Source organism: Salmo salar, chromosome ssa24 (assembly GCF_905237065.1).
Source record: "Salmo salar chromosome ssa24, Ssal_v3.1, whole genome shotgun sequence".
NCBI lineage: Eukaryota > Metazoa > Chordata > Actinopteri > Salmoniformes > Salmonidae > Salmo > Salmo salar.
This window is the reverse complement of record NC_059465.1, coordinates 8388655-8409999: the sequence shown is the minus strand read 5'-3', so window position 1 is coordinate 8409999 and position 21345 is coordinate 8388655. Positions and strand designations below refer to the sequence as shown.

The 21345-nt window shown below is 44.1% G+C and overlaps 2 protein-coding genes across 6 annotated transcripts; one reads left to right on the top strand and one right to left on the bottom strand.

Annotated features, from left to right (window-relative positions):
- Window positions 1–332: 332 nt before the first annotated feature.
- Window positions 333–20479, bottom strand: LOC106585146 (patatin-like phospholipase domain-containing protein 7). 3 transcript variants are annotated; one of them, XM_045706953.1, is made up of 35 exons: window positions 20201–20479; window positions 17851–17903; window positions 17606–17692; window positions 17232–17328; window positions 16955–17028; window positions 16510–16607; window positions 16225–16365; window positions 15828–15987; window positions 15521–15601; window positions 15146–15274; window positions 13912–13992; window positions 13681–13807; window positions 13193–13285; window positions 12845–12948; window positions 12029–12187; window positions 11538–11615; window positions 9421–9626; window positions 9080–9211; window positions 8633–8756; window positions 8213–8402; window positions 7316–7465; window positions 7152–7215; window positions 6850–7018; window positions 5964–6146; window positions 5277–5395; window positions 4575–4731; window positions 4239–4355; window positions 3905–3974; window positions 3559–3675; window positions 3216–3364; window positions 2789–2941; window positions 2454–2570; window positions 2098–2182; window positions 1882–2006; window positions 333–882 (listed from the first exon to the last, which is right to left on the bottom strand). In XM_045706953.1, the coding sequence occupies exons 1-35, from the start codon at window positions 20202–20204 to the stop codon at window positions 838–840; spliced, it is 4038 nt and encodes a 1345-aa protein (XP_045562909.1). In that variant the 5' UTR covers window positions 20205–20479; the 3' UTR covers window positions 333–837. The 3 variants fall into 3 exon arrangements, with proteins under 3 accessions (XP_045562909.1, XP_014026507.1, XP_014026508.1); XM_014171032.2 differs by lacking the exon at window positions 20201–20479 and adding an exon at window positions 18929–19017 and having other exon boundaries at window positions 17851–17958; XM_014171033.2 differs by lacking the exon at window positions 20201–20479 and adding an exon at window positions 18929–19014.
- On the top strand, window positions 19041–20865 carry LOC106585148 (39S ribosomal protein L41, mitochondrial). 3 transcript variants are annotated; one of them, XM_014171035.2, is made up of 2 exons: window positions 19041–19129; window positions 20223–20865. In XM_014171035.2, exon 2 carries the CDS (start codon window positions 20261–20263, stop codon window positions 20666–20668), a length of 408 nt encoding a protein of 135 aa, XP_014026510.1. In that variant the 5' UTR covers window positions 19041–19129; window positions 20223–20260; the 3' UTR covers window positions 20669–20865. The 3 variants fall into 3 exon arrangements, with proteins under 3 accessions (XP_014026510.1, XP_045562910.1, XP_014026511.1); XM_045706954.1 differs by lacking the exon at window positions 19041–19129 and adding an exon at window positions 19136–19388; XM_014171036.2 differs by lacking the exon at window positions 19041–19129 and adding an exon at window positions 19146–19221.
- Window positions 20866–21345: the final 480 nt, after the last annotated feature.

The window sequence follows — 21345 nt, the reverse complement described above, 5'->3', positions numbered from 1 at the left end:
TGGCATCATGAGAATGGAAAATTATGTGGATATATTGACGCAACATCTCAAGACATCAGTCAGGAAGTTAAAGCTTGGTCGCAAATGGGTCTTCCAAATGGACAATGACCCCAAGCATACTTCCAAAGTTGTGGCAAAATGGCTGAAGGACAACAAAGTCAAGGTATTGGAGGGGCCATCACAAAGCCCTGACCTCAGTCCTATAGAACATTTGTGGGCAGAACTGAAAAAGCATGTGCGAGCAAGGAAGTCTACAAACCTGACTCAGTTACACCAGTTTCTGACCCACTGGAATTGTGATACAGTGAATTATAAATGAAATAATCTGTCTGTACACGATTGTTGGAAAAATTTATTGTTTCAAGCACAAAGTAGATGTCCTAACCAACTTGCCAAAACTATAGTTTGTTAACAAGAAATTTGTGGAGTGGTTGAAAAACAAGTTTTAAATGACTCCAACTTAAGTGTATGTAAACTTCCGACTTCAACTGTATGACTTGTGCTTATTTTGGCTCCCTTACATGAACTCACAGTTCACATTGTACATTCCACACCTCCCCTCTGGGTGTGTATATGATACGATATTAGTGATATAATATAAATCTCTGCTCCCTGATTGGGAAAATCCTTTTTGATGTCAAAGAGGACAAAGAGTACATTTGTCCTTCATTCATGTTTGGACACACTGTAGAGCAACTCCTAAAATAATTTTTAAAAATAGTGCATTTTGAAAAGTCTAGACTGGCATTGAGGACCACTGCTAACCGGACGGAGAAACAGTGCGTCATGAATATGATGGATGCTATGCATCATCAACACTGTCTGGCGGTTTGGTGGTCATGCGGTTTGGTGACATCGGACCTTGATCTGAATCTCTTCATCCTGAGAAAGAACGAGAGAAAAAGAGAGAGAGAGAGAGAGAGAGAAAGAGAGAGGTAGAAAGAGAGAGGTAGAAGGAAAGAGAGAGAAAGAGAGAGGTATAAAGAGAGAGAGGGAAAGAGAGAGGTAGAAAGAAAGAGAGAGAAAGAGAGAGGTAGAAAGAGAGAGGTAGAAAGAGAGGTAGAAAGAGAGAGAGAAAGAGAGGTAGATAGAGGTAGAAAGAGAGAGAGAGAGAGAGTAGATAGAGGTAGAAAGAGAGAGAGAGAGAGAGAGAGAGAGAGAGAGAGAGAAAGGTAGAAAGAGAGAGAGAGAGAGAAAGAGAGAGAGAGAGAGAGAGAGAGAGAGAGAGAGAGAGAGAAAGAGAAAGGTAGAAAGAGAGAGAGAGAGAGAGAGAGAAAGAGAAAGGTAGAAAGAGAGAGAGAGAGAGAGAGAGAGAGAGAGAGAGAGAGAGAGAGAGAGAGAGAGAGAGAGGTAGAAAGAGAGAGAGAGGTAGAAAGAGAGAGAGAGAGAGAGAGAGAGAGAGAGAGAGGTAGAAAGAGAGAGAGGTAGAAAGAGAGAGAGAGAGGTAGAAAGAGAGAGAGAGAGGTAGAAAGAGAGAGAGAGAGAGAGGTAGAAAGAGAGAGAGAGAGGTAGAAAGAGAGGTAGAAAGAGAGAGAGAGAGAGGTAGAAAGAGAGGTAGAAAGAGAGAGAAAAAGAGGTAGAAAGGGAGAGAAAAAGAGGTAGAAAGGGAGAGAAAAAGAGGTAGAAAGAGAGAGAGAGGTGAGTAGTTAAAGCAGCATGGTCTCTGTCTACTGTAGAAGATCACACAACGCAAACATCGGTTGTGTAAAACTGATCTCTTGACTTTCGTTTTTTTTCATCTCTGGAAAATTCCTTGGTATATTGTTTATTTACTAGTTAGCATAATTTCCCTAAAGGCAATCCTGGATCCTGCTTCAGTGGGTATATGTGTGCGTCCCAAATGGGAATAGGGGGCCATTTGGACTTCAACCTTGTACATACTGTGTCTGCCGTCTCCTCCCCCTCTGTGTGTTCTGCTCCACTGTTGGGATTAGACATGTCAAAGTCAGAGAGAGCACTCTCTATAGCCTCCTCATCATAGTCTGTTTGGTATTCATCTGATAACTCTGAGGGAGAGAGGAAGACAGAGAAGGTGTAGAGAATAACACAGGAACCAGATAGGTACAGGAAGTGTGTGTGTGTGTGTGTCCCTCTCACCTTCCACCAGGACTGGTTTGACAGGCTCAATTCGAGAGACAATCTCTGCCAGGTCAGTGAAGGAGGCATTGGGACACGTGACCACCTGAAAAACACACACGCACACACACACACACGCGCCAGTCAACAGTCTAAAGGGACATTTATTGGCAACTGTAAATTAGGAAACTGCCACAGTCCAGTTCATAACAGCTAGTATTGGAAGCAATCAGTCAAAAACGACAAAAAAAAAAAATCATGAACCAATGAGATGTGCAAACAAGGCTGAAGTGGGATTGGAATAGCTGCTGCAACATCTGAAATAGAAACAAGGTGTGGTGCAGTTAAGATCCGGTCTGTGTAACTAACTAACTCACATTGCCGCTCTTCGTCTTATGAAATTCCTCTTGATGTCTGTCTTTCATCATCTTGTCCACAACCCCACTACGACTCCACATGTCAAACACTGTCTTACAGTGCTGGTAGCCCACTTCCTGAGACAGAGAGAGCGAGAGACAGAGGGAGAAGGGGGGGGATTAGGTGAGATTATGATGAGACGAGACAGATGGAGAGCCGTGGAGACAGTGTCTGCGTCCCCAACGGCACCCTTTTCTCTATATAGCGCACCACTTTATGGGCTGTGGTCAAAAGCAGTGCACTTCATAGGGTGCCATTTGGGACGCAAACCAGTGAGAAACAGAGGGCGACTCACAGCGATCTCGTCGAACTTGCCAAACTCTAAGGTGCCGTAGTGATCAATGGGCGGCCGGATGTACTCGCAGTACTCGCTGTCTTTAACTAACTCCAGCTGACGAACGCAGCACACATAAGCAAGTCTGGTCTGGATCTCAGCCATGTTCAGGACCTTATAGAGGATTAGAAGAATACAGAAATAGATCGGAGTTCAGGTAGGCCTCCGTGCCTCAGCAAACAAAGGAAAGTAGCAGGGGTCCTCAACACCAATAGGGCTTATCCAGGAAAAACATCCAAAAAGGACTAATATGGTCAACAGGAGTTGGAGCACTCTAAAACAGGCTAGATAGATCTGTTGTGATCAGCAGATATGAATCATTGTGAACTAAATGACCACAAGGTATTCTAGGTTGTGAGCATTATGTTTTTACATCCCCCTGACTCACCTGCACTTTCTCTGTCAGGGGGTTGAAGCGTTTCCATAGCAGCCACCAGCCAGACAGTGAGTCACCGTAGTTGGTGAGGTTAGTCTCGTCCTGGCTGCCCACATCGATGGCTATTACTACTTTGGCTCCCATGGAGCGAGCGACATCAGCTATACATATATATATATAAAGTGAAGGTGAGAGAGAGATAGAGAGTGACAAACACTGACCACTAGCCATGGCATCTACTGTGTACATCACATGCAAGGTAATGTCTCTAACTTGTACAGTATAACTATACATGTATGCTGACTTTCAACGTCATGTTTTATAGTTGTTTGAGACATGGCATATAAATACTGACCGGGTAGGTTATTTATGTAGCCACCGTCCATGAGTAAGTGTCCGTCTTTGGGGTCACAGAGAGGTGGCAGGTACCCAGACAGTGACATGCTGGCGCGCACATACCTCCATAGGGAACCTACAAGAGGAGGGCACGCTGAGGTTCAATACTTCAACAGAGTCAAAGGTCCCAAATGGCAACATATTCCCTACATAGTGCACTACTTTTGACCCGTATCAAATGGCCTCCTTTTCCCTGTATAGTACACTAGTTTTAACCTGAGCCCTAAGGACCCTGGTCAAAAGTAGTATACTATATATAGGGAATAGGGTGCCATTTTCCACAATGAGAATAAAGCCAGACAGACCGTCAGTGTGAACCCTCATGGATGAAGCAGTGATATCTGTTGTGATGTTGAAGTAGGGGATCCACAGGTCCTAGGAGAGTAGGAGGAGCACGTGGGGGAAAGAGAGAGGAGAAGAAATGTTTAGCTGATGAAAATAAACTATTAGCTGACCTGGTATTGTCGAGATCATGTTAAATGGCTGTCATAAGCCAGCAGTCATAAGTATGGGTCAAATCTAGGGATGAATAAATAATCCAGATTTTAAACTGATCATAGAGGCGTAATTAAAACCATCACTATTCGACAATGGGATCCTGTCAAGTGGAGTGTGGACTACAACCCCCTGTCCTCTCACCTCGATCTGTTTGCCCTTAAATACAGCGCTGACGCTGTTGTTAAAGGAGGCCCCAGAGAACATGGAGGTCACAGGGTACGTCAGGTCGAACACCTTCTTGAAGATGGACCTCATGTCCTGGTTTTGGAGAGAGGTGGAGAGATACCTTACGATCAATTTCTCTGGAGCCAAAGACAGCGGCTACGTCTTAAACCCTATCCCCTATTTAGTGAGCTACTTCTGACTAGTGCCCTGGTCAAAAGTAGTGCACTATATGGGGAACAGGGTACCATTTGGGATTAGGACAACATCCTCTAATACATTGAGCCCAGCTTCAGCCGTCCTGTATCTTCTCACCATGGCCCACTTGCGAGCGCGGACCCTCATACGGCTGTTGCTCTTCTCCTCAGCGTACAGCGCCCCCATCAGGGAGCCGATGGAGGTGCCACCCACCATGTCCACAGGGATGCCCGCCTCATTGAGCGCCCGCAGGATGCCAACCTGACAGCAACCCCTGGAGGGACACGGACCACAGGTAGGTTACACAGAGTCCAAAACATGACACTGGACAATAAGCACAGTCAGTGTGTGAGTAAAAGAGGGGGGACGTTTAGCCTAAGGAAGCGTTTTAGTGGACAGTCAGAGGGAGCAGTGTTGACGGGACTAGAGAATATACCCACCGTGACCCAGCTCCTGGACATGCCAGAGCAAAAGGGAACAAGAACAGAAAGCAGAAAAGAAAGACAGAAAAGCCATTATCGAAAGACAGAGGCCTCATAGCAAGGTAGACAGAGGAAAGAGGCATCCAGAGTGAACAATGACACAAACAGCCATACACTCTCTATACTAGAAATATTACAATTATTTAAAGTTGGGCAAACAAACAGGAAAACCATAACCAGGGACTATAATCCTAAAAGAATGGTGTTTGAATAATTGCAGTTGTAAAAATCGTAATGTGACGACTGCAGATGTCAGATCTAATCAGCTAAAAAAGGTACTACTGATAGTGCAGCATGTTACATTGGAGTGTGAGGTCTAGAAAGAGATTCGCAGTACCTTGCACCCCCTCCCCCCAGCACCAGGGCGATGGTGTTGCCTGTCAGGACTCTGGCCAGACGGCTGAAGTCAGAGTGGCGGTCTGGAGGCTTCTGGAACACACGCTGGTACATCTCTCTCTGAGGACAACCACAGCAGGGGCACAGGAGCACAGCACCACAGGAGCACAGCACCACAGGAGCACAGCACCACAGGAGCACAGCACCACAGGAGCACAGCACCACAGGAGCAGAGGTAGAGGGGAAGAGTCAGCAAAATGTGTGATTCGTCCCAATTGGCACCCTATTCCCTAGTGCACTACTTTTGACCAGAGTGCTATAAATTACATAGGAAATAGGGTGCCATTTGGGAAGCAGCCTAGGTCACGATTGTTTCCGGAAAGCTCAGTAATGTTATCTGAAGGCTTCCTTCTGAGACGTGCATCATACGAGCAAGCTGCAGATCAAAAGCCAAGATTGAAAAAGTAGGTTGAATATTGTCTAGTCAGTGAGAGGAGCTATGACTATTCTGGCTGAGGCGTGTGTGTACTAGCATGGACAGGCTACTACTGGAAAACACCACATTTGGGCAGGACAGGGGTGTATGTGTATGTATGGGCGCCTTCCTGCCCGCGTGTGTGTGCGTGCCTGTCTCCGTTCCTGCCTGCGAGTGTGTGTGAGCCTGTGTATGTGTGTGTATATAGGGTACCAGTTTAGGCAGGCTCCTCTTGGAGAAGACCCTGTGTGGACAGGAGAGGTGCAGGTGTCTGGAGATCCAGCTCCTCATGTTGAGCCACTCCACAGTGCCCTGAGGCGGGGGACCGTCCTCCCTGTGCAGCAGGATCAGCTGCTTCTGGGCCCGCACTGCACTGCCCTCCAGCATCCGCTCCAACTAGGGGACAGAGGCCACAGCACAGGGACAACAGCGTCACACCCACAGTGGAGGAGACCCAAGTTAAGGTGTGAGTCCCAAATGGCACGCTATTCTCAGTGTAGGCCACTACTTTTGACCAGGGCCCATAGGTAGTAGTGGACTATAGAGGGAATTGGGTACCATTTAGGATGCATGCCAAATGATGTCCTATTTCTTATGTAATGTACTATTGGATTAGGTTCACGTGTTCAAACATACAGTTGCTTTATAAGTAACGCACTGTAGAAGAGGGACTGGGTGTCATTTGAGATTTGTCCTTCATGTCAAATCAGACAGCAGAGAATGAAAGAGACGTGCCATGTTTCTCTTCTTCCTCATTAAGCCTCAATCATTTAACCCCTAATAAACTGTCTGACTAATAGGGGTTCATCCTAGCAAAGCTAATTAAGAAGCCATTTCGACTTCACTAATCCCCACATACACTCAGTAGACCAGTTATCCCACTTCATAGAGACTGCATAAAACAAAGTAAGCCCTCGACTTTCCTAATACCCATTAGGCAGATCGGGTTCTATAGGTATATGTTGTTTCTTATTGAGTCGCCCTTGTTGGCTAGGTCTCCCTTGTAAAAGAGGTCTTCTGACCTCAATGGGACTTCCCAGATTAAATAAAGGTTCAAGACAAAAAGGCAGGGGTGTTGGTATGCATTTTTCTTTTATACCTCGCCCACGGTCGGCTCGGCCTCTCCCAGTCCCACAATGATGATGCAGTCGGCCTGGCGGATGCAGCGCTGGGTCCAGGGGGTCAAGGTATCGTCTGATTGGTAGAGAACGATGCGGTGGATATCCTCCTGCTGCCCCAGCCAGCTGGACAGACGGTACTCATGCACACTACAGAGGAGAGGGTTGAGATGTGTGTATCCTTTAAAGTGTTTCCTTTAACTATAACAACCGGCTGATCTTGACACAAATATGCTAACGCAGACAAGAGCGTGCATGCCTGAAATGATTACGTCATTCCTACCTGTCCAGTGCGGCAGCACCCAGTCGCTGTTTGATGATGTCACTGGTCAAGAGTAAGGCGGGACCTAAAAGTCCAACAGAAATAAAATGGTACATACTGAATAGTAAAATAGTACATACTGTCAACGGGAGTGGTGAAGCAGGACTAGTAGTAATGATATGTACCAATGGCACTGAGTGCATGCTGCAGCTCCAGTGTGAAGGCTGTAAGAGGCACCTCCTCTGACACAGGCAGGATGGTCACAGTGGACAGGTTAGAGGCCGGGCTCCCTGAATCCCACTTACTGCTGGGGGGTTGTAGGGTCAGACCACGGGCTACAACAGAGGAAGGAAGACAGAGGCATCGCTGATACACCATGGGTGGTTGACACAGACAAAATACAACACACACACACACACACACACACATATTTTAAATCTACACCACCGTTCAAAAGATTTGGGTCACTTAGAAGTGTCCTTGTTTTTGAAAGAAAAGTCAATTTTTTGTCCATTAAAATAACATAAAATTGATCCGAAATACAGTGTAGACATTGTTAATGTTGTAAATGACTATTGTAGCTGGAAATGGCAGATTTTTTTATGGAATATCTACATACGCCTACAGAGGCCCATTATCAGCAACCATCACTCCTGTGTTCCAATGGCACGTTGTGTTAGCTAATCCAAGTTTATCATTTTTAAAGACTAATTGATTATTAGAAAACCCTTTTTCAATTATGTTAGCACAGCTAAAAACTGTTGTGCTGATTAAAGAAGCGATAAAATTGTCCTTCTTTAGACTAGTTAAGTATCTGGAGCATCAGCATTTGTGGGTTCGATTACAGGCTCAAAATGGCCAGAAACAAAGACCTTTCTTCTGAAACTCGTCAGTCTATTCTTGTTCTGAGAAATAAAGGCTATTCCATGCGAGAAATTGCCAAGAAACTGAAGATCTTGTAAAACGCTGTGTACTACTCCCTTCACAGAACAGTGCAAACTGGAAAAAAATTTTTGATTTTCTTTCCAAAACAAGGACATTTCCAAGTGACCCCAATCTTTTGAACAGTATTGTACACTAACCTGCCAAGGGTCCGTGAACCTGCTGCATATTTCCAAGGATCTTCTGTCCCAGCAGATGGATGAGTCTGGTCACTACTTGCGGATACCTCCTCTTGATGGAGCTGAGGGCCCCCTCAGGCAGCTTGGCTAGCTCAGAGTCCCTGATGGCATGCACTGTAGTGGCTCGGTTCATGTGGGTCAGGGCCTCCACCTGAGGACACCACACAAGTTCTATGAATAACAGTTAATCAAGGGTTCCATCTCTTGAAGTTAAATGAGCCTGGTCCCAGATTTGTTTGTGCTCTTCCCAACTCATTGTCACTCTTTGTCAAGCTATGACAATGGGTGACAAGGAATTGACATGATAGCACAAACACATCTGGGACCAGGCTAGAGTTAAATACATAAACCATAAAGAATATGCGATTATAGAGCACTTACCACCCCTATGAGGTCACCGCGACCATACTCTCCGGTCAACTCCTTCTTCCCATCATCCTTTGCGATGACAGAACGCAGGCGGCCACTGAGGACGATGAAGGTGCTGTCCGACTTGTCTCCCTGCCTAGGAACGGTTGGATGCAGCAGTTAGACAGAGAAACAGATAGACCAGTGTATTCAAATCTTACCCTACGAGGTCCGGAGCCTGCTGGTTTTCTGTTCTACATGATAATTAATTGCATCCACCTGGTATTCCAGGTCTAAAATCAGTCCCTCATGAGAGCAGTGGAACTGGTTTCGAGGTCCAGATTTGAATTTGAGGGAGATAGAGGATATGAGACCATTCAGCATAGAGATCCTATAATTCCCTGACCAAGATGGATGTTGCTAGGATGCCTATGTCCATTCTAGTGTTCTATATGTACTTCTATGCTATTCAGCAGGTACCTGTAGACAGTGCGGCCAGCCTCCACAGCCATCCAGTCCAGAGCGAAGTCTATCTGCCTAACGAAGCCTGACACTCTCTTCACCACGGTGTGAGCCACATTCAGCACCACCTTTGGCTCTTCGCGCATGATCCTACAAAGACCCACATTCACATATTCAGACAGCAACTACTGTGCACAAAAACATGCACACCAACAGGGTGTGGGACAACAGGGTGTGGGACAAATATGAGAATTACAGTAACAATACTGTCATCAGACGTCGAGTGTGTGTGCGCGTGTGTGTGTGTCTCTGTGCCTGCATCTGTGTGTCTGTGTCTATACACAAGGAAAATGGCATACTCATAGAAGGCAGCTTTAGAGATAGACAGGAAGGTGCAGTCCCTGTGTGCTCGGACGCTGAAGATGAGGGGTTCACCAGTCAGCACGGCCAGATGACCCACCATCTCCCCTGGGTGGGTCAGAAACAGCAGGGTGTCCTCCTCACGGTCGATCGTCCGCTGGTACACATGGAGCGCCCCCGAGATCACAAACTGCACACTTGCATCCTACCAGAGGGAACAGACGGCACAGGGAGATACAGCTATACAGTGAGGGAAAAAAGTATTTGATCCCCTGCTGATTTTGTACGTTTGCCCACTGATAAAGAAATGATCAGTCTATAATTTTAATGGTAGGTTTATTTGAACAGTGAGAGACAGAATAACAACAAACAAATCCAGAAAAACGCATGTCAAAAATGTTATAAATTGATTTGCATTTTAATGAGGGAAAAAAGTATTTGACCCCCTTTCAATCAGAAAGATTTCTGGCTCTCAGGAATCTTTTATACAGGTAACGAGCTGAGATTAGGAGCACACTCTTAAAGGGAGTGTTCCTAATCTCAGTTTGTTACCTGTATACAAGACACCTGTCCACAGAAGCAATCAATCAATCAGATTCCAAACTCTCCACCATGGCCAAGACCAAAGAGCTCTCCAAGGATGTCAGGGACAAGATTGGAATTGGCTACAAGACCATCGCCAAGCAGCTTGGTGAGGTGACAACAGTTGGTGTGATTATTCGCAAATGGAAGAAACACAAAAGAACTGTCAATCTCCCTCAGCCTGGGGCTCCATGCAAGATCTCACCTCGTGGAGTTGCAATGATCATGAGAACGGTGAGGAATCAGCCCAGAACTACACGGGAGGATCTTGTCAATGATCTCAAGGCAGCTGGGACCATAGTCATCAAGAAAACAATTGGTAACACACTACGCCGTGAAGGACTGAAATCCTGCAGCACCCGCAAGGTCCTCCTGCTCAAGAAAGCACATATACATGCCCGTCTGAAGTTTGCCAATGAACATCTGAATGATTCAGAGGACAACTGGGTGAAAGTGTTGTGGTCAGATGAGACCAAAATGGAGCTCTTTGGTATCAACTCAACTCGCCGTGTTTGGAGAAGGAGGAATGCTGCCTATGACCCCAAGAACACCATCCCCACCGTCAAACATGGAGGTGAAAACATTATGCTTTGGGGGTGTTTTTCTGCTAAGGGGACAAGACAACTTCACCGCATCAAAGGGACGATGGATGGGGCCATGTACCGTCAAATCTTGGGTGAGAACCTCCTTCCCTCAGCCAGGGCATTGAAAATGGGTCGTGGATGGGTATTCCAGCATAACAATGACCCAAAACACACGGCCAAGGCAACAAAGGAGTGGCTCAAGAAGAAGCACATTAAGGTCCTGGAGTGGCCTAGCCAGTCTCCAGACCTTAATCCCATAGAAAATCTGTGGAGGGAGCTGAAGGTTCGAGTTGGCAAACGTCAGCCTCGAAACCTTAATGACTTGGAGAAGATCTGCAAAGAGGAGTGGGACAAAATCCCTACTGAGATGTGTGCAAACCTGGTGGCCAACTACAAGAAATGTCTGACCTCTGTGATTGCCAACAAGGGATTTGCCACCAAGTACTAAGTCATGTTTTGCAGAGAGGTCAAATACTTATTTCCCTCATTAAAATGCAAATCAATTTATAAAATTTTTGACATGCGTTTTTCTTGATTTTTTTGTGGTTATTCTGTCTCTCACTGTTCAAATAAACCTACCATTAAAATTATAGACTGATCATTTCTTTGTCAGTGGGCAAACATACAAAATCAGCAGGGGATCAAATACTTTTTTCCCTCACTGTACATAATGTCAATGCGTGAGTCCCAAATGGCACCCTATTCTCTATATAGTGCACTACGTTTGACTAGAGCTCTGGTCAGAAGTAGTCCACTCTATAGGGAATAGTGCCTTTTGACACACATAAATGAACCACTTGAAAAATGCAGTTATAAGACAAATGACGTTGACCTTTTCTGCCCGTGCTGCTGACAGAGGGGAAGTAGATGTTTTACTGAGGTGAGCTCTAGCCTCAGGGCTAAAGGCTATGTCTACCACTACCAGGCAGCATGCAGACAGACTGACTGACCTGGTCCCCCTGGCTGTTCAACACACAGCCAGCTTTGACCTGACGCAGAGTCACTCTGCCCTCCAACAGACTGGGGTCCTGACAGAAAGAGGGAGAGAGATAGGGAGGTAAGAGGGTCAGAAAATTTGGCAGGAATGTCCAAACTCCTGCTGCACACAGCTTCTGTTCCAGCCCAGTACTGTACTGTACTGTATGTGTGTTTATAGTTTTGTTTAATGTTGTGTTAGTGTATGTAAGTTGTTTTGTCTGAAACGTTGTTCCCTCTGCTGCTATTGGACCAGGTCTCTCTTGGAAAAGAGATGTTATCTCAATGAGAAAAAACCTGTATAAATAATGCTAATTTTTTTTATATAATAATCTGGACTGTGATTAGTTGAATCAGGTGTTAGTTCTGGACTGGAACAAAAGCCTGCACATACAGTGGCTCTCCGGGGCCAGCCTGCTGGATGTGTTCTAGTTTATACTGAGACCCAGAGAGAGCTATCCAGTACCTGTAGTTGTATGAGGCGCTGCAGGTCCTTCTTGGCAGCCTGGAAGATGGCGTTGACCTTGTTGTGGTGGATGTGACCTGACTGACCTCCTCCAGCATCAGAGTAGTGAAACACAGCAGAGGGAGTGTGCACCATGGTCACACTCTTCTTCAGAATGGACTGAAGAATGAAAGGGAGAAAGGGGAGGGGGGGGGTGAGTATGGCCTTGCTATCGAGAGAGGCTGCCATAGCCTATCTTCTCATGAGAGCCAAGTCTGCCTATGTGCCCACTGCCCACAAACTGATGTGGAAACTGAGCTGCACTTCCTAAGCTCCTGTGAAATGTATGACCAGATTAGGCACACATATTTCCCTCAGATTACACAGACCCACAAAGAATTTGAGGACAAATCCAATACTGATAAACTCCCATATCTATTATGTGAAATAACAGTGTGCCACCATAGCAGCAAGATTTGTGACCTATAAATACATAAACTGTACGTATCTCCTTATTTATTGTTACAACACTGTTACATAGCCAATAATATAACGTTTGAAATGTCTATATTATTTTTTACTTTTGTGAGTTTAATGTTTACTGTTCATTTCTGATGAATTAATTTCCCTTTTGTTTAATTGTCTATTTCACTTGCTTCGGCAATGTAAACATTTGTTTCCCATACCAATAAAGCCCTTTGAATTGAACTGAATTGAGAGAGGGGGCAAGAGGAAGAGTCAGAGAGAGAGTCAGAAACATAACTAGGAATGTCTCTGACTATGTATCTTATGGACGTTGTTACACTGACATGTGTAAATCTGCAGTGCATCACAGACCTTGTGTGGGACCTGGGGACTTGGTGGTGGTGTGTCTGCTTTAGCGGCTTCTTCTCTTATTCTGGCTCGCTGATATGCCATGTTGAGGTCAGCCGATGTGGCACCTCAAGAGTGTGAGGAGAGAGACAAAAAGCATTCAGACACACGGACCAGGGCTTGTACAGTGCAGTGCCGGATTCACAAAACACTACTTACGCAAAAACTTAAGAAGCTTCTTAAGAAAAAAAATATGATTGTTTGTAAGTGCAATTCATCAACAATATCTTAAGATTTACAGTACAGTACAGGTCACTACTATGTGGTCTGACCAGTGTGTGTGTGTGTGTGTGTGTGGTAATGTATGCTTACTTGACACTGCCATAGGAGTGGACTGGGAGCGAGACCTTTTTCCTTTAGTGGTTGGGCTGCTGTTTGAAAGACAGGACTTCCTCTCTCCAATTTCTGAAACAACACCATTCAGCTATACCATGAGCATGTCCTGCTTCCAGCAAGCCACCATTCTTCATAGTGACATAACATAACAACCTCCACACTTATCCATCTGGATTCATATTTTCATGATATGGTAATCAAAATGTAATCCAGACATAATGCAGACTAGGGTTGCACATTTCCAGTAACTTTCCCCAAATTGCCAGGTTTTCCAGAAACCCCACTTGGAGGATTCCCAGACATCCTGTTAATTCCCTCCTGATTCCAGGAATCTTCTAAATGGGATTTGTTTTTTGGGGAAAGTTACCGGAATGTTTGGAACCGCATGAAAAACCAAAACTAGAATTAACATTGGTTTCTATGCTGGCATTTACCAGTGAGATGACCATCCCATAATAACTGACCTGTGTCGCTGGGCCCCTTCTCATGGCCAGACTCATCAGACCGAGATTGATGTCTGTCTCGACCCCTGTTCGGGTTGGCTTCACCTATCACACTGTGCACTGCCACCAGAGGGATTGCCTGTCTCTCCTGAAAGACACACATGGAACACACACACAGAACCATCAGGAGTATACATCCCCTTCAAAGATGAAATACCCAGTCGTGTGTGTGTGTGTGTGTGTGTGTCATACCGCATTGAAGAGCTCGGTGGTAAGGCCTAGGTAGTTGTGAAGGGCTAGGAAGGTCACTCTCTGCAGGCGTACCATGATGATCTAGAAAGGACAATAACAAAAAAGCAACAAATGACTCTCCACTGTTTTAGTAAAGAGAGCAGAACCCTGAAAATGTCTGAAAATACAAAATCCTCAGTGATTTCGTTTTTTGGGTTTAGCTGTGTAACTACAGAATAATGTCACAGTTGTCTACAAACCAAGCAGGAGGTGTAATCTCCAGTATTTGAGTGATATTATATAATGGCTGATTTCCCTGTGTACAGACCACATCCCAAATGGCACTCTATTCCCTTTTTAGTACATTACTTTGACCAGAACTATATGGGCCCTGGTCAAAATTTGTGCACTTTACAGTGCTTATAGAAAGTCTACACCCCCTTGAACTTTTTGTACATTTTGCTGCCTTAAAATTCAATCTAAAAAGGGATTAAAACAGATTTCTTTTCTACAGATCTACACAACCTACTGCAAGACAACACGGCAAATAAACAAACCTTTTGGCTTAAATTTAAAACTACAGGGTTGGGTCAAATCCAATATTGTGGTGGTGGCAGCAACATGTTATGGGTACGCTTGTCATGGGCAGGGAGTTTGTCAGGATCAAAATAAATATGAAAGGAGAACAATTACACAAATTTGAATGCAAAAAATACACACCAGAATGGCTTTCCAAGAGGTGTTGAGTGATTTAGTCTCAGTCCTGAATTAAATCTGCTTAAAGAAAAAATCAGAGACGAGGTTTGAATATTACTGTCCATCAGTGATTCCCAACCAAATATTATGAGCTTCAGCAATGTCGACAAAAACAATGGATATATGTTGCCCTAAGAGTTGTGCAAAGTTGGCCAAATCTTATTCAAAATGATTCACAGATGTAATGGCTGCTTAAGGTGCATCAACCGAAGAAGTAACTCAGGAGGGCGGAGATTTATACAATTACGCTATTTCATTTTGTTTTTTATCAATTTGAAAAAAATTCTATAACTTTCTTTCACTTTGAAAATGTGGAGGAAGTTGTGTAGATCTGTAGGAAAAAAATCTAATTTAATACGTTTTTAGATTACATTTTAAGGCAGCAAAATGTGAAGAGAAGAAGTTCAAGGGGGTCTAGACTTTCTATAGGCACTATACAGGGAATAGTGCGCTACTTGGGATGTATCCTAGGTCAGTCTGTCACTGACAGTAACAGTACCTGGATAACACGGACCAGGGTCTCTGGGTATTTCTCAAACACAGAGTGGAAGGCAGCAGCTGGAAGACGCAGTATGGTAGAAGGGGTTGCAGCTCTGGCAGATACAGTCTTGTAGGGGGCTGAGTGACCCTGGGATGCATTGAGGGGTAGAGGACGAGAACTGGTGGCTGGTCTCACTTTAAATCGGAGGACAGGCTCATTGTAATGGCTGGAATGGAATGGTCTCAAACACATGGTTTTCCATTCCAGCCATTACTACGAATCGTCCGCCTCTCACCAGCCTCCTGTGTCTTAGGTACTTATCAGAGTGCAGTGGATACATAAACATGCGCTAGCTGAATCAGAGGGTAAATGAGAGTGGAAAGCGTAACGTACAGTGATGACATCCAGGATACTGAGCAGACTGTGGACACTGTCTCCTGGAAACACCTCCTTTACCACCACATCTGTCCCATCCTATAACAACAAAATACATGTTACTTGCATTTCACTATCAAACTTTAGGTACATAATACAAGTAGTTGTAAATGCAGCGTAATGGGTGAGACCACATCCCCTCATGATCTATGGGCAAAACTTTTGTCAAAGATGGAAAACTATTTCCTTTCGGACCTTCTTCATTTTACTATTCATGATTAGGTTGCTTCAGCAACAGATAGATATAGCATGTAGGGGATCTTACACTCTCATGTATGCAGAGCTCCAGACGGCCATCTTGCACCACGTAGATGCTGTCGTCGATGTCCCCGGGACGAAAGAGTGTCTCCATCTCGTGGAGCTGCACAAACACCATGTGACGGCACAGCTCCAGGAACAGAGGCTTCTCAAAGTGGCCCAGGACCCTGGACACAGCACACAGACCATAGTGGAATGGATTACACAGGTCTTGCTAAAACAACTGTTGGTAATGCAGCACCTTACAACATGACATCCCATCATTTACTCAGTCTAGGTGAGGGACGCTCAAATCTGAACCTCGGGTCCAGTTACACTTCGTAAAAATCACCAGTGGAACTAGACTGGAGGTCCATATCTGAGTGTCGCTAGTCTAGGTGTTTATGTGTTTGCGGTTCCCTTACCTGACGTTCTTAAGCATGTAGAGCACCTCAGAGGGCAGGTGAGAGTTCTGCACGTCAAACTCTGTGAGGTCAGCCTCCAGCAAAGAGGGAGGGGGCTCCTTAGCCACCAGGGTGGGGGGCTCCCTCCTAATGCGCAGTATTCTGGGACACAAAGTGTTAGGGTTCGTGCATGGTGTTTAAACGTATCCTTAAAACATGCAAAACTCATACAAACTGTTCACCATCAGAAAAAGAGAGGTTATCACTACAGGTGTCATCGGAATACACAGTGTAGTCATGACTCACTTTCGCGCTATAGACAGGACTTTAGTTCTCTTCCTGATTCGCTGCTTCTGTGACTCTGAGGTAGAGGTAGGGGTTGAGGTAGAGGACAAGGTCTGCACCTGGTACAGTAAAAAACAGGGAGAGATGTTTTAATTTAAATCAATTCAGTATAGCTAGCCTTGTGAAACCAGCCTGATCTCGTGATAGCTCACATACTAACGAGTGAAGTGAAATGAAACCTGTCTGCTTGAGTGGTCAGTCTGCTTGACCAGTGGTCGGTCTGCTTAACCAGTGGTCGGTCTGCTTAACCAGTGGTCGGTCTGCTTGACGAAGCTACAGTAGAGCCTAACATACAGGTAATTTACTGTATCTCTATGTGCTATTTATATTGAAAACGACACAAAACAATTATGGGAGACACTCTAGACAAAATGTGCGAGGGATTGCCTGATGGTGTGGGACTGACCTTTCTCATGATCTTTCTGCCATAAAACATAACTTTGTCTCTTTTCCTGAAGCGATAGTGAGGCTGCTGCTCCTCTGAAAAAAAAACACACACAGCACATACTAGCATGAACACAAAGGCCTATATGGCTATTAAAGCTAAATTACGTTCTTTGTTTTATTACAACTTGACGAACTTGAACAATGTTCACTATTTTATTGGTTTGAAATATTTGCCTGTATATATTATTATCAAATAGTTCGTCATTTATGAGAGAATTGAGGCAGGAAGTACTGACTGTACTGTTTGTATCTTCTGTAGAATAAAAACACAACCATGCCGATGAGAGACACTGCCAACACAGCCAGTACAGCTACGACCAGCACACCAGTCCACTGGGAGGGCAAAAGAAGATGATTACTAGACGTGGACCAAACCACAGCCACACTGACATCTAATATATAGGCTAGGAGTTCGTCCCAGATGGCACCCTATTCCCTATATAATGCACTGCTTTGGACCAGAGCCTTAGTAGACCTACACTTTATAGGGAATAGAGTGCCATTTTGGATGCAGCCTCAGTAGGCTGCTGCCATGGTGATCTAAGAACAGTCACAACAGCACTGTTCACAGAGTCAGTGCTGGAGAGGAGAGTGCTGGGTAGCTACCTACCAATGGCAATGGTATAGCAGTCTCTGTTCTGTCCTCCATCCAATGTTGCATCCTGGCCTTAATTTCACTGCCAAGTGGCAGCAGGCTCTACAAAACAAGCAGGAAACCAACATTCAACAGATGTCTATTCATGACCAGGCATTAAGAAGGTTAAGCCTAGATAGAGAAATGGAATCGGACACTGTGTAATAGACAGGGTAGTAGACCTATTGAATTGGTGGGAGACTTAGAACTGGTTTTATTACCGGGTATATACTGCAGCTGTCCTCATCTTTGTCATCCACCTTGTCATCCATTCCTAGCCAAAAAAGGCAAACAGTGTACATGCATTTTCCCAGTCACAGTGGAAGAGACTGTAAAAAATGAAATAAAGTATTCTTCACACGGTTTGAGAAAAGGAACCAGAGGGAAATGTCCTAATCATTCTACACACTGACAGGCCTAATCAAAAGGAGCACTATGTGAAGTCTTGAAACCCTAAAACTATTATGCCAAAACATCCCCTAACAAAACAGACACAAATGAGAAGAAAAAAAATATTACAAATGAGAACACTGGATCACTCACTGACTGTAGTCACAGAGTGTACTGCCAGTGTGTCTGTCTGCACCTGGTCTGCACTCTGTAACCAGAGACACCCACTGGCCACTGCACACGCATACTTGAATAGACTCACCCACAAGCAAGTAGAAAGTCTAGGCTACTACACTACACACCCTGAACCTGTATCTGTGCATTAGAGACCTCTAGCACAGATACAAGTTCATACACACCCCAGTAAACAGATTGTTCATGACAGGAATCATATAGGGCCTAGTATCCTGAGTATATCAAATTTGCCTGATCTAGCCTAGATCATTAAATACTGAGCAGGTGTATGGCCGGCTTGATTTCAAGATCTGGATGTATGGTATTTTCCTCTAACTGTGCCCTTATATTGATAAACAAACCCAATCACGGACAGACACACTGTCAATTCGCACAGGTATGACATTCTACTAACGTTGCCCTTGCCTTAAATAGCTATAATGTATCTACGACATAAATATGGAAGAATACGAAAACATTTCCAATTAGTTACGTTTAATCCCAGTTATTAAATTGGTGCTCATAGGTTCAGGCAGTCGACGGTTATATGGCCAGATTTGTATCACTGTCACACAGAGCTAAATGGGCTGACAGGCAAACAGACAAAGTCCCGTTATGCCGACTTGCCCAATGCCCATTGACACCCCGTCTGTAGCCATGCAGTCAAATAAACACAAATTATTTACACTGCACTACATGGTTAAATGAAAATATTACCTACAATAATATACTTACTGGCTCGTATTACCTAACGTTCCACTATCTCCACTGTCAAAGTTTTATGTACACATGCATGTCTTTCAATCCCCGATGACTCGCTGCCAGTATCTAGAATTCCAATTGGCTACTACTGACTGAATCAAACCAATCACAAAACGTTTTGTTCTGACATCTGGGTTTTCGAATGTGTCTGTCTTGCGGTTGGCGATGTTCAAGGTGAATGTAGCTATAGATTTGACACATATTATCGCTAAAGTGATATTAATCGCCATGTAGTGCTTATCTTGCTTTCAACTTCAACAATGACGGTACAGCTATTTAGAAACGGGGAGTCAAAGTGTCGTTGACCCGTGTGTTTTGCTAGCTAGCGAACTACTGTAGTGCTAGCAAAACACATGGGTCCAAAACCAAGCAAAATAACGTTAGCTAGCTAACAGCTATGCCCAGACGTTTTTCGCAATGAAAATGTCTTCAGGTAGCCACAATTACAATATGGAACGTGTTAATGTGTCATGTTTACAATACTGTTGTATATAAACCCTGGCTTGTTAATGCTATATATTGACCAGTAATAGGCTTTGAAATGACCGTATTGGCACTCTCCAGAAGAAGCCCATATTGACTCCAATGCACCCTCCATAGGAATTAATGTAATTCAACAGTATTTCAATTAGTGGAAATATGTAATTTTTTCGGTCGACCTGGTCAAATTTGCATAGACATTTTAGTTTTAGATCAATCATTCTACTTGAAAGCAAGTCTAAGAAGCGGTAAAGCTGTTCTATGTTCAGTATTTCTATGCTACCGTTAAGTTTTGTTTTTGCTCTTTTACTTTTGTAAACCAGCTTCAAACAGCTAAAACAACAATGTTTTTGGTTATGGAAACTATATTTCACAGCGGTTTAACTGGTACAATGATTATCTACACTATACTAGTTTATGTCGTGGTGTGTCTCTTGTCGTGATGTGTGTGTTGTCAAATATTTTTTATAAAAACATATTTTAATCCCCGTCCCCGCAGGAGGCTTTTTTGCCTTTTGGTAGCCATCATTGTAAATAAAAATGTTATCTATATCTTGCAACAGTTTGACTCACATTTTCACACAGGGTATTCAAACGGTCAATAGTTAAAATGCTTATTTTAATCTGTTTCTTCATCCCAGTCTCATTTTACTTGATTTAAACTAATGTGAAAGAACTGATAGAGGTAGGTTCCTAGCAGTGAGGAAATAGTGAGTTAGCTATGTTTACTGTTGTTAGCTACCAAAGTACCCATTGTAATCTCACCCATTTCATTGACTCCATACAGATTTGCCCAACAGTTTGACTCCAAAACTCTTCGATGCGATGGGCGTATTGAATGCTCTTCGACGGGGCATTGTAAGAGGAGCCGATCGTATGGCTGAATTCACCAGCAAACGTGGCTCAAGGACTCACTACAAAGGCAGAGGGGCACAGCCAACAGGAGTACTAACCTCCAGCAGAAAATTTGTTCCAGTACAGGCAATGATCCCCCAGTTTGTGGTGCCTGACTTGGAGGGATTCAGACTCAAGCCCTACGTGTCGTACCGCACCCCGGCTGGAACGGAGCCCGCTGTCACCCCTGAGGGTCTGTTCTCCGAGGCTGTGGCCCAGCAGATCCAGAAAGACTTTGAGGAAGGCTCCTTTGATAAGGAACAGCTGGAGAAATATGGATTTGAGCCCACGCAGGAGGGAAAGTTATTCAAACTATACCCAAAGAACTTTATACAATAAAAAGGCCACCCAATCTGATCTATCTGGAACTCTGACTTAGTATCAAGGATCGTTAACTAATTTTGTTTGTGTTGGGAGGTCAAGTAGTTGCTAACCATTTGAGACAGCTGATCATATGTTACTGGACCGTGGTGTATGTGAATGTGCTTGCTGAAAGTACTAGTATATGCTATTCTAATTAAAACAAATGTATTATATGGCGTTTTACTGCTTTATTTTTTAAACAATCAATACACATGTTGGATACAGGTTATTAGGATGGGTTTTGCACTAAGAAAAATCATTATGGTCACATCCAACTAAGCTTAGATGTCTACCAAATAGGCTTTCACAATGTTAACAGAATAAGAGAAGCCTGGTGATCCAAATACAGTAAATGTCTTGTTCAAAAATGATATACAGTGCATTCGGAAAGTATTCAGACCACTACTTTTTACACATTTTGTTAAGTTACAGCCTGATTCTAAAATGGATAAAATAGTTTTTTCCCTCATCAATCTACACACAATACCCCATCATGGCAAAGCAAAAACAGTTTTTTTGATCATTTTACAAATTCATAAAAACATTTAAAACAGAAATATTGTTTACATAAGTATTCAGACCCTTTACTTCAAGCTTGGACAAAGGCCGGCGGCCGAATACGGCCCGCGGAATCATGCTCAGATCACAAAATT